General features: G+C 35.0%; 1 protein-coding gene across 4 annotated transcripts in view; it reads left to right on the top strand.

Annotated features, from left to right (window-relative positions):
- UGGT2 (UDP-glucose glycoprotein glucosyltransferase 2) overlaps positions 1 to 13,226 on the top strand; it is a 102,788-nt gene that overhangs the window by 68,422 nt on the left and 21,140 nt on the right. For all 4 annotated transcript variants that reach the window (XM_075138310.1, XM_075138320.1, XM_075138329.1 and 1 more), the window contains 5 exons: positions 1,405 to 1,507; positions 5,956 to 6,035; positions 7,726 to 7,915; positions 8,804 to 8,962; positions 10,139 to 10,224. In XM_075138310.1, the coding sequence (XP_074994411.1) occupies positions 1,405 to 1,507; positions 5,956 to 6,035; positions 7,726 to 7,915; positions 8,804 to 8,962; positions 10,139 to 10,224 (618 nt within the window). The remainder of the gene's footprint in view (positions 1 to 1,404; positions 1,508 to 5,955; positions 6,036 to 7,725; positions 7,916 to 8,803; positions 8,963 to 10,138; positions 10,225 to 13,226) is intronic.

Consider the following 13,226-nt stretch of genomic DNA (forward strand, 5'->3'; position numbering starts at 1 on the left):
AATCACGGCAGAGCACAACAGACTACAAAACCCAACTCCAATTTTTAACAGGTACAGTAAAAACAAGAGCATGGTGCAGAACAAACGAATATGTTACCAGATATAAATTCCTTAATATGTTCTAAATAATCTGTCGTTATCTCAACCCTTCGTGCCCCACGTTGGGCGCCAAAAAGGACTGTCGTGGTTTAACCCCAGCCAGCAAAAAATAAACGCCACGCAGCCGCTCGATCACCCCCCCCCGGTGGGATGGGGGAGAGAATCGGGAGGGCACAAGTAGGAAAGCTCCCGGGTTGAGATAAAAACAATTTAATAATTGAAATAAAACTAAGTAGAACAGTAATAATAACAGTGAGAACAACAACAATAACAGAATACACAAAGCAGGCAATGCACAACAGAACCGCTCACCGACCGCCGACCGCGTGTCACGAACGGGGGGCGAGCCCCCCCCCCCCCCCACACCTGGTTTTTATACTGAGCATGATGTCACATGGTATAGAATACCCCATTGGCCAGCTGGGTCCACCACCCCGGCTGTGCTCCCCCCTCCCGGTGCAAGCATCACCCAGCAACAGCCAAAGCATCAATGGGCCATCAACGCTCCTTTCACACCGAACCCAAAACACAGCACACCCCCCAGGCTACTGGGAAGAAAGTTAACCCTGTCCCAGCTGGAACCAGGACAATACCATATTGGAGGGAGTTTGACTCGCTAACGGTACTCATATTTCTAGATATATTTTTTGTGGAAAACAAATTCAGATAGTCCATTTTGTGTATTTACAGCACATGATTTTTTTTGTTGTTTTTTTCTTTTTTTTGTTTTTTTCTTTTTTTTTTTTTTTTTTTAAGGTTTACTAACATTTCCTTCTTGTAGATCCAGAGTACTTTAACTAGGGTCTCCTTGATTTAGTCTAATCAAATTTATCAAACTAAATTATTTTCTGGAATGCATAAAGCTAATCCATCCTATCAAGTTTCACACTTCTCTGTTGCCATTTTTCCCACTGTTATTTTAAAATTGTGTTACTGCCAGCACTGGTCAAATCTGATGATTCTAGATATCGGTAAAGGAAACTGTAGACCAGTGACAAAAAGGCCATTTTTAAAATTTTGCTGTGTGTTTTCCTTTTGTTTCATTGATTTTGTAATGGGGCATGTATTTAATCAATAACCAATATGGAACTATGTAGATTAATGCTAAATTTTAATTGCTGTTCATGTTTAGCTTTTCTAGTGATATCACAGGGAGCAATAATGATTACTGCTTGAAATGAGGAAAATGTCTTCACAAGCAGTAAAATCTAAAGTGGCTCCGATATTACAAATTCCTGCCTAAAAATGTTTCTTATTTCCACAAATTCAGTTTAGAGTTTTCATTTTATTTTTTTTTTTTAACAGTGTAGTAAAAGTCAATCCCCAACAGAATGAACCATTCTATGATGTTATTGGTATTGTGGATCCATTGACAAAAGAAGCACAGAAGATGGCTCATTTATTGATTGTAAGATGGTGTTCATTTCTTTTAATTTGTATATTTGTAGTTTAATTTTTACTAAAAAAGAAGTAAACAAAATTCAGGTATTTTTTAAAATATATATTTGGTTATTTAAATTCATATTAAAAAGTTGGGGATGATATAATTCATCATTGTAAGTACCTTATTTGCAATTAAAATTCAGATACACCATGAACCATTCCTCCTAAAAGTGAGTCCATAAATGCTCTTTATAGTCAATTGAAGGAAAGGAGGAGATTGTCTGCGTAATATAGAGGGAGAAGATCTCCCATCTCAAAATCTTAAGAGGCATATGCTTCTTTCCATTAAACCAAATCACCTTGGTTTTCCAAGGTACCTAAATGAGGTGGTCTAAATCTGACCTGTAATATGATCATAAGAAGATTGGACTGTAAACCTTTCAGTTCTTAGAAAGGTATTTCTCAGTTGATTAATGGTACCAAGTATATCTAGAAGTCTTCTGTTGTGTGTAGCTATTGGTCATCTAAAGAGAGACTGTCCTAAAAACATAGCTCCTAAAATTATTTTCTTTTTTCGCTAGCTGCAGAATATCACTCTACCTCAGGTTCCTTTATAGTTTCTCATAAAAATGTAAATTTTGTCTTCTCTTTATGGTCTGTTACAATTCTGAAGCCTGTAACTTGTTTTTTGCTGCATCCTGGTTTATCTTTTTCCCTGCAGTAATTATGAAAGTTTCATAAATTTTTACATTGCTTTTTCCCCTCCCATTTTCATACCTGTATGCCTTTTGTATGAAATGTTGAGGCATCCACTCACTCTTCATACATAATAATGAAGCAAAGTAAAACATTTTAAAATTTCATGAAAATTCTGTTATTTCAAGACTCTGAAGTACTAGCTTTTCTCTAGAACCAGATCTTTCATTTCACCATTCTCAGTTAAAATGAAAGCTTGATATTACCAAATGAAAATATTTTCATTTTGGAATTGACTGGAAACTCTCTCCATTCAGCCAGAAGTTCGTATTATGGTAAGTTGTGTGAAGGACCTTGTAGCTCAGATCAGAAGCCTTCATTCCTCCTAGAGCAACAGGCTCCCTAATGAGCAGTATCTTCCCTAATGCATGCCTAGGCAAATGACTCCCATGGTGTACCAAGCTGTTCAGCCGTTGCAGATCCTACTTGATTCACAGGAGCTATAGTGTTATTCAGGAAGCCAACCCTTAGGAGAGAATGATGAAATGCTGATGAAACTAAACAAATCAGAAAGATTTTAATGTAGATGAAACTTATTTTCAATTTTTTAATTATTTTTTTAAATGAAAAGTAAAATAATCTGAAAATTAAAAAAAAAAAAAATCTAATTATCTGGAAATCCACCTCCTCCTAGTGTAGAGACAAAACATGCATACATATAGAGCAAGCCCCAAACTCAAAGTTCCTAAATGGATGCCTTTCTGATTATCTTGCTATATGTAGGTGACTTAAATACTGTAAACTTTAAGCACTGGGATATATTTGTATTTAAAGGATCTTTTTTTGAATAACATAACTGGATTAGTGCCCAGTATATTGGGATGGTAGCTATTGATATTCCAAACAAGGCAACAGTCACTGTCTACAGTAGATCTTTCAATGCTAGCCCTGGCTTGACAAGGGTTGGGCCGTACCAGTTCTCAGCAGAATACATGGAATAGCTAACTGGTCCTAAAGTTATGAAGGTGGTCCCTAAGGTGATGTGAAAAAAGTAGAAATTTCTTCTTCTAAAAATGAGGACAGAATGGAAGAGTTGAGGTTTTTTTCTCACAGTTCACCAAAACCAGCTGAAAAAATATTATACATCGTGCCACTGAACTTACTACATGTCCCCTAGCCTAACTGCTTTACTCCAGCAGTATGTAACTCTTGGGATCATCCACTTTTTTTTCTTGTTCCAGTAACTGTCAAAGAACTTAAAAATGTGGAGAGAAAAATCAAACCTTTTCTTTTTTCCGATCAATTATCTTTTGTCTTTTTTTCTTTGTTCATTCTGTCTTCAGGGAGAAACTCTTATTTCATCCCTAAGGTAAGGAGAAATCTCTGAAGGAACCCCTTTTGATAATCTAGTCTGATTTCTTATATATAACACAGGTCGTAGGACTTCTTTTTATCAATTAGCATTTGAAGTAATAATCGTTCTTCTAAATCTAATCCTAATTTAAATATTATCAAGCGGTTGAGTAAGATCACAGCTCCTAGTGAATTTTCCAGTGGCTACTTAACCTGACGTTAAACTCAGACTTGGAATTGCAGAATTTTATTTAGCTCCATGATGTAAGCATTCATCTTCTCATTATTTTGCCAGTTCTATTGAAGATTCAATTATAAGAATTTGTTTTCAGTTTAGATGCTTCATATTATGGTAATGTTCACTCACAATTCCAAGTGATTGGTTGAATAATCATGGTTTAATGAGTTAAAGCTTTTCAGATGAGTTGTGGTAACTTACAGTAAGCGTTTTGCAAAGTGACTGCATGTGTAAAATAAAACTTGGGCTTAAATAATTTTCAAGCCATGTAAACTGAAGTGATTCAGCCATTTGTTACAGTTTGAAATACTCACTGAACAAAATTTCCATGCTCTTCTTTGCATTTTCTTAATTAAAGTAAACAGACTGAACTCTTCAAATACCCTGCTATAAAAAAAGCTTTCCAATCTTGTAACCATTTTCATGTGTTGGCTTGAATGCCCTGACTTTTGGTGTCCTCATAAGCCCTAAATAACAGAACCGAATTCAGCATTCCAGAAGTTGCATTTGTTGGAAAACACAGAGATAATGCATTCTTGTCTTATTTGTCATTTCCTATTTAAATTCTTTTGAAATGTTAATTAAGAATGGCATTATTCTTTTGGCTACAATACCATATTAAATTTCATGGTCAGCTGATGAATTGGGATGATACCTCGGTCTTTTTCAAGATCATTTCATTCTGCACACAATAACCTATCAATGCAGATTGCTGAAGTATCGTTCTTCCTAATGGGGTGAGGTTTTTGTCTTGTTTGAAGATAAAAGTCCAATACAGGTTTACATAATTTTGGATGCAACATCTTTATTTGAGAAATTGTTTTCTTTAATGTTGAAAATTCTGGGTAGATGAGATCAGCTAGCACTGGTTACAAATGCTTTTTATTCTGAATGATGGATAGATGAGTCACTTTGACCTTTATTTGGATTTTGGTGGTCTTTAACCCATGTCAGGTAATACTTTCCCTTCTTACGCTTTCAGGGCTGTTTAGGTTCTCATTTCCTGCTTCTTCACTTGTTCTCACATTTATGGCATTCCCTAGTCTTTGTTTTTTGCTCAGTAGTTTTTCAGTGATGGTATTTGGGGGACACAAAGGATAAGAATGAGAAACTAGGAGCAGAACAGGTCCCTAGGACTATGTAAAGTTGTAGCACTATAGTAAAGAATATGTGTAGCCATGGATTGAACTGAGGAAAGAAAAAAATGGTTATAATAAAAGAGAGATTTAATGATGACCATTGTCTTGCTTTGTTTCCAATTTACTTGCTATTATAGCAATTTTAGATTTTAGCCTTAGTGGTATCAGTATTTTAACTTAGCTTTAATATCTTATTTGCTCTTCTAATAATATCCATAAAGGTATGGATATATGCTTTATGCTTTCAAATAAGCACTTTGGATCAGAAACCACAGAAATGAAGATAACTTGGTAAAGGTTTTTAAGAATGCTTTAAAGAAATTAATAACTTTGTAAACTTTAAACAAAATAGATTGCTCAAAAAATCAGAAAAAAATACCGTCCTCTTATTATGGTTCCTATATAACAGCATCCAGAAAATTAGTATTTTAGAAATGAACAGATGAAGAAACTGAGAAAGAAGTAGAAATATTTTAACTTACTGGAATGTTTTGAAGTTGATTGAATAGTTTAACACATCATTAATCTATTGCTGACATGTAAAATTGTTAACTAATTAAGTATTAAAATAATTCTCTGAGCTTTACTATGTTCAACAATTCACTGTATACAACAATTTTAATAAGAGTGAAAGTCATTGTTTTAAGATTGATTATTGAATAAAAGGCACATGTTGTACTTACAAACTTTCAAGTGCTTTAAAGTCTTCTAAAAAACACAACATAAGAAAGGTGATAGTATAATTTACTCAAGCATTGGAAAATGGGGAATAGCTGCTCTTTAAAAACCTGCATCACTAGGGGAAAACATTAACATTTTGACTATCAAGAGTATCGTGCGCTAAATCATGCCGTTTTAGAAAAGGTCAAATCTTTATTTGGAGTATCTGACAACTTCCCTTAATATACAGATATATTTAGAACTTTAAAATGAGATTTTTACTGAAGCTTCAGAAATGACAGGATGTCGCAAGGATAACTTTGGCTTATTTTCAAAGTTTGATGATTACCAAGAACCATTTTTTACAGAAATTTTTTTTTTCTGTAGGTACTCAAAGACATTATCAACGTGAAACTCAGGTTGTTTTTGAACTGCAGATCTAAGCTGTCAGAAGTGCCACTGAAGAGGTAAATAGTTTGTAGCTTTTCTCACAAGTATATGATTTCACTTGGTTTGGAAAACAGCCTTAACAGTGTATATTCCCTTAAATAATAAACGGTGGTTTGTGTTTCTGGATTCTTTTGTTGCATTAGTTATTTTCTTTGAATGTAAGTTGAATGTTACCTAAGCAGTTTGCACTCGTCTAGAGAAAAATTCTAATTCTAAGGTCAAAGATGGGATCACAGGGGAGTGATCTAGTCCATCAAATGCACCTCTCATGAACAATCTTAGAGAAATCAGTGGAGAGTCTTTCATGCCTGTGAAAACTTGGAGAGATTGTCTGCCTAACTTGCTTACTTCTTACAGTTCACTTACTGTGTAATGAATTTTACAGATTAAGTACACTTAACTTAAAGATGAAATTCATCTGAGTAAATGTACAGTCTGCATTTGAGATCTCATTATAATTCATTAAGAATATTATATCCTGAAACTACCTGCCTTAAACTGAAGTTTCTTTTAACTGTCCGTGAAGACCAGGGTTCACTAATTCAGTTATAGACATTTACACTGAAGTGAATTCCCCAGAGAGGATTCCTTTCCCTCTAAGAGAAGGGTTTAAGCACTGCCATCCCTTTGGCAGATATTTTACCTATAATCTTATTATGAGAGACAGCTGGTGGTAGTACCTTCCCTTTAGCCAGCAGATTAGAGAATTAATCACTTGCCCACAAAACAGAAGTCCTTGGTTTCCATTCAGTTTGAGAGGAATTGAACTCACACCTCTTATACTGCAAGAAAGTGTCTTAATCATCAATGTTCTGAGTATCTTCTGTGAACATTGTCATGATCACTTTTAAAGCTAGCCACTTTGTAGGTGTTAGTGCCTGGTTCTTTCCTTGTGCTTGGGAGAGGTGAGAGGAAGAAGTGTTCTGACATCTACTCTGTCGACAGGTTGTATTTTTCTTGCAGCGATAGTTTCATATGAAACGCATCAATATACTAGCCCAAATACTTTGTGGGAAAATTGTATTCCTCCTGATGGGGAGGAAATTTTTACTTTCCATAGTAATTAAATGTCCTTTTTTTTTTCCCATGTGAAGCACTCGTTGCTTGTTGCTTTCACTCTCCATCTTCAGTGCTCTTCTTTCTCTGTTCTGATTCTTCTCATTTTGTTGAATATCAGTAGAGGAAGCAGGAAAATCATTATTTTGTTGTTGCAAGGATCTTTTACCTGTGGAATAAATGGAGCAAGCGTTGGAGAGGAATAGACACACCTCTCCTTTCCTGTGCTCTCTGTCTTTGCTGCTGCTAGTGTGAGGAACTGTTCCCAGAGACTTTCTTCTTCCAGCAGATTTGTCCTTCTCCTTAGTTTAGTGATACAGATTCTGAGAATCCAAGGCAGTTCACAGTCAAGATGTTTAGATGCACCTCTCAGATACTTACTTCCCAGCTGTTTAGAATGTTAATGGGAACTATGCACTTTCCCAGCAAAAATTTATCAAAAGTGAACAGTTCTGTGTTCATCTAGCAGCCCATTTGAGGTGCTGTAGCTATTGTCTGACAGTACTCCAAAAGAACAGGGAGCTACCATGCCTCCAAACATCGTTAATTTGGTAAACATTCACTATATTTTAAAGTATTTTAGAAGAACTTCATGTTTGGAACTTTATGCTTCAGTAAGTGTATTTTTTTTGAACACTGCTTTTTCAACAGCTTTTATCGTTTTGTTCTGGAACCAGAATTAACTTATGGGATCAACAAGCACATTCCTTCTGAACCTATGGCAAAATTCCTAGAATTGCCAGAATCTCCCCTTTTGACTCTAAACATGATCACTCCTGAAAGCTGGTTGGTTGAAGCAGTAAACAGTTCGTGTGATCTCGATAACATTCATTTACAGGATGTAAGTAATAGTTTGTAAACATGATAATACTTGTGTTGGACCTTCTGCCTCAAGCGGGAAATGGAAATCTTGTTGGATTTTTGTGTCTTGTTTTCCAGAAATGCTTTCTGTGGTAATTGGTTATTTGGTCAGTATTCTACCATTTTTATTTTCACCATCTTTTTTTCACATTCTCTCTTACTTTGAAAAACCCCCAAGTCTTAAAAGAAAGCAGTGAAACAGAAAAAAAATCAGAATGCAGAATACGAGTAAAAGCAATTTATCAGCTGTGTTGAGCTTTATAATGTCTATGGAAATATTCTTTTTTTTAGATAAAAATAAAGCAATTAAGGGATTCTGTGTGCTAGCTTTCTATTTCTCTTTTTTTTTTTGGTAAATATTTTTGGTAATAATAGGTTTAACCTAGGTAAATCTTCAAGTAAACCTGAATATATTGCTGTTTATTAATATAGATTAAAACATATTTAGCTCTGGTTTAGTTCACAATTTTTTAAATTATATTTTTAATCCCTCAGCTCCAAAATCACTAGATTTGTTTCACTCACTAAACCAATGCAAAATACTGAGGGTGTTTGATCCACCAAAGCTGTGTATTTGGAAGGTGTATTGTGAAAATAAAGGTTGGGATTTACCTTACCAAAGTTGAGATGCCTCAGCTTCCTCAATAGTCAATGGAGAGAAGGTCCCTCCAGACAGTGATTCATCCTCTTTACCTTGGATACCTATTTTAAAATTGAGTGAAGTTCCTTCTGGAAGGGCCTTTATCTCCCCTTCCCCCCTCCCAGTTGAATTTAGGTGAGGTAAATCCCACACGTTTGTCATTGTAATTTGTTACTTTTCCCACATAGTTAAATGACATAATTTATTGATGAAATGTTCCTTCCACAGATGAAAGGGACAGTTATAGCAGAATATGAACTAGAATATATATTGCTTGAAGGACATTGCTTTGATGTGACAACAGGACAACCTCCTCGAGGGTTACAGTTCACTCTGGGCACAAAGACTAATCCCCTCATGGTTGATACTATTGTGATGGCCAACCTGGTAAGTATTAAGTACAGAAATAGTCATTACAATTGCACACTCTTCATAAGAATTCTTTGAATCCATTTCTCTGTGTTGCAAGCTTAGTAACGTTAAAAGTAACAGGAATATCCTGGAGGTCAGACCATCTACAAAAGAGGAAGTGCATCTCTAATTTGCTGAGCTTTCCCCCTCCTCCTCTTCTGATCCAATGTAGGTTTGGATATAGCCTAATTTTAGGTCCTTATCTGAAGTGCCTAAACTGGGAGTCTAATTGCCTTAAGTAGATGTTAGGAGGTATATATATTCAGATGGAGACTCCACCAACAAATGTAGAGTGTGATCACATTCTGATTAAAATAACCATTTTTGTTACACAATGATCCAGGCAAAAGAAGGTTCCTAGTTTAGATGCTTCAGTTAACTGCTTAAAGCCTCTGTGGGACAAATCCACACCTGAGAATTCCTCTGGTCATCTGAAGTAATTATTTTTGGTTTTAGCAGGCTGTAGAGCAGAAGATCTTGTGATTTCTGAAGCAAAAGATTTATTTTCTATTGGCTAAGGTAACTTGATAGGGGAGGATTAATTTTGATGAATAAGATCTGTTACCTGTCTGCCATTCTCCGCTTTCTGTAAATACTATATCACAAGGAATAAAATGCTTCATAAACTGTGGATCTTTGTTTTTTTTACTCACGTACTGAATATGGTCTCAATAGTAGAGGATGTTCAACATGATGAAACTTCTAATATTTCTTCACATTCCAAAGATTGTTTCGTGTGGCTTTCACATAGTGATATCTGTATGCAGTGTTCCTAAACTGGGAAGGAGCTATGTTGACTTGGAAAGTTGTTCCAGATAAAACTTTTAAGTTCCAAAGAAACTTTTCAGTTTAGGGTCAGTTTAGTAATTTATTTCTTTACTGCTCACTTACTTACTGTTCTAGGTGGAGATTTTGTATGCGACTGAAGTTCAGCTAGAAACAAATGGAGCACAGAAAGGCATTAATGTGGACATACAGGAAAGGTGATACTTGGTTGTATCACTGCCATATTACTTTCAGGGCTAGTGTGACAGTAGGTAATGGTCAATAAACCTTGGCTGCAGTACCAAATGTTGGATAATTGATGTTTGTATGTGTACATGGTTATTTCTGCTGACAGAACAAGTGACTGTCTTTCCCTTTTTTTTATAGGGGTATTTTCAGCTGAAAGCAAATCCAGGTGCCTGGACACTGCAATTGCGTAAGGGAAGATCTGAAGAGATTTATCGGGTTTTTTCGTAAGTATTAATTTATCTTTTGGAAACATAGTTATAAATGAATCTGAAAGTGCAACATATTTTGAAAAGATCTGGCAATACTGAAGGAAAATGGGCAAAAATAACATGAAAAAAATAGAACAGGAAGCAAATGAGGATTTGAAGTTTATAAGAGAGACCTTATTTCCTGATAGTGTAAGTTGTTGTTTGATTGCTCCATGTGATCTTGAAGGCATTTGGATATGTTAATGCATACTAAGCCTAAGCTGCTCAGCTAGACTTGATGCTAGCAAAATCTCTTACTATACAGCTACACAGCTACCAGACACTTGCCCTGTCAGTTCCAAGCATGGTTAGTGTTATCATGCAACTGCCTGCACCAAATTCCGTAGAAATGTCACTCATGGTTTTGTTGATTAATATTTTGGCATTCCCAACATGCTTTACATGTATTCCAAGAATATGTCCGCTGGAGCATTGCTAGCTCTCCAGCAGCGTCTTGATCAGCTGGAGCAAGTACCATCAATTTCCCTCTCAAAATTTTTTTTTAGCCCTGAGAGTGCCTCTGAATGCAGTGTTATTGATGGGTGGCATCTTTTTTTAACAGGAGCATTATATTTATTTCAGCTCTAGGCTTTTTTCTTCAATTAATTTTGAGTGTTTGTTAGTCGTCTAAGTCATCTAAGAATCATCGTGGTTACACCTTCACCTTAGGATTTAGAAGTACCCTTCAGTTCTGTACACTGGCTGCATGTTGATTGCACCACACTTACCTCTTGGAAGAAACCCCTGTACATGGAAAGAAGTCACGTTGTACTCCACTAACTGGCATTTAGTTGCCACCTATATGGCTTATAGATCTGTAATTTCCATGGTCAATTTTCATATGAGGAACATGCGCTAGCCATCATTCCAAGTATTCCTTAAAAGTACCATGTTTTTCTCATGTTCTATTTAACAGCGTAGATCTGTAGCATATGAGGGCTTGCTCTTGAAGCTTTGGATCTGATCCCTTTGTTGTTTTATTTTATTGTTTTATTTTATTTCAGCATTGTTAAAATTGTTAAAAATTCAGCAGGAGCTTTTTTATATATGTATCTTCATATATAAACTATTTTCTGCTAAGTCTTATCTTGCAATACCTACCTGTTTTCCTACTGACATCACAGAATCAAAGTTCCAATAATAAGCAGTGCTCAGACTGTTGCTGAGTATACCAATTTTCATTTTTATTTTATTGTTTTATTTTATTTCCGCTTCAGTTCTTAACTTTTTTTTCCCCTCTCTCTCTCCCCCTGTAATTCTGTGGGCTGAAACAGGTCTATTTTCTTATAAAATATTTATTATTACTTGGAGTTCAGCAGCACATAGTTCCATACGATGTTTAGTCATCAGCTACTATTAAAAATGAAAAAATTGATGAACGTTTGATGTTCTGAATATTTAGTTAATGCATCAATTTCAGTGTTACAGGAAGAAATATTAACAGTATATTAAGTTCATTTTATTTGTTTGCAATTTTCAATTTTTTTTCCCTAGAAAAATCACAATCTGTTGAAAAAGCAGAAAAACATAGTCTTTACCCTAAGAAGTTCACTTAATCTCCACCAACTAGCTATATCATTTGTCTAATTTAACATTAGATTCCTAAGATATATAAAGTAATTTATGAAAGATACCAGTGTAAAAAAAAAATGTCGCGAGCTAAGTTGAACTAAAAAATGAAACAAAATCACCCTACTTTCTAGGTTGGATCAAAGGAAACGTAAAACATCTGCAGTTTTTTGAGATTACTGATTTTCCCTAAGAAGTAATACAGATGAGCTTAATTGAGCTCAGCTAAGTTATGTAAAATTAATACTTGATGAGGAATCTAAACAATAACATTTATTTCATTTAATTATTACAAGCCCTAGGCTTAGAATGCAGCAGCTAAAGTGTGTTTGGGAGGCTGTACCAGGATCTCTGCTATTACTTTTAATGATATCAGTGTTCATGGTATTGAATTGCTATCAGAACTCAGGCAACTATTTGACAGGATGGAATTTTGCCAAGAGGCATTGCAGGATATTCTCCATCCTCGTATACTAGTCATATCCTCTCCTGTTGAACTGTGAGATGACCTGTTTTCTTTGAGACACAGGCCTGTACATTGTAAATAGGAGTTTTAGGAGAAATACAGGAATTTGAAGTTATAGCATGTTTTACACCTCAATGCTTATTTGCTTCTCTCATAGTAGCATCTAATACACATGCAAATAATTAATTTTTACTCTATGTAAATACACAGCTTTTGAAATAAGCTTCTTTTTCTTTCCCCCGAACACTGCTTCTAACCAGGATCGTTATTTTGAAGCAGTCACACTTGTAAATCAATTTGTTATTAATAAATTAGTATGAATATTAGGAAAATGAAAATTGGTATACTCAGCAACAGTCTGAGCACTGCTTATTATTGGAACTTTGATTCTGTGATGTCAGTAGGAAAACAGGTAGGTATTGCAAGGTAAGACTTAGCAGAAAATAGTTTATATATGAGGAGATATATATATATAAAAGCTCCTGCTGAATTTTTAATTTTTAAAAAGGCAGGTCAGTGCAATTTATTATATTTTGATGGTATGCAGACTGCTTAACTGAAAGTTGTGTCTTTTATAATTTGGGCAAAGAGGGGTTTTTTTTGTTTGCTTTTAGATTTTAAAGGGTCTCAATTTGTTGAACTTGAATCGTTTTTTTCCTCCATATGGAAAATTATAAATTATATTAGATTTATATTTATTTATATTTATATTGAAAGTATGTAGGTGTTTTGAAGAATTTAATGCTTCCTAAATAGTCTGCTGGACATGTTTAGTTTTATACAACAATTATATAACAATAAAGTAGCTATTGTTAACTATCTAATAGTGCTGTCAGTATGCAAGACATTTTGCTTGGACTTAAAAAGGAAGTTGTGCCTACTTTCAGTGAGTTTACAAACTAAGTGACACTAAGAGCGTTCAGTGCCTTTTGAACAAAACACA

Source organism: Calonectris borealis, chromosome 1 (genome assembly GCF_964195595.1).
Source record: "Calonectris borealis chromosome 1, bCalBor7.hap1.2, whole genome shotgun sequence".
NCBI classification, from domain to species: Eukaryota; Metazoa; Chordata; class Aves; order Procellariiformes; family Procellariidae; genus Calonectris; species Calonectris borealis.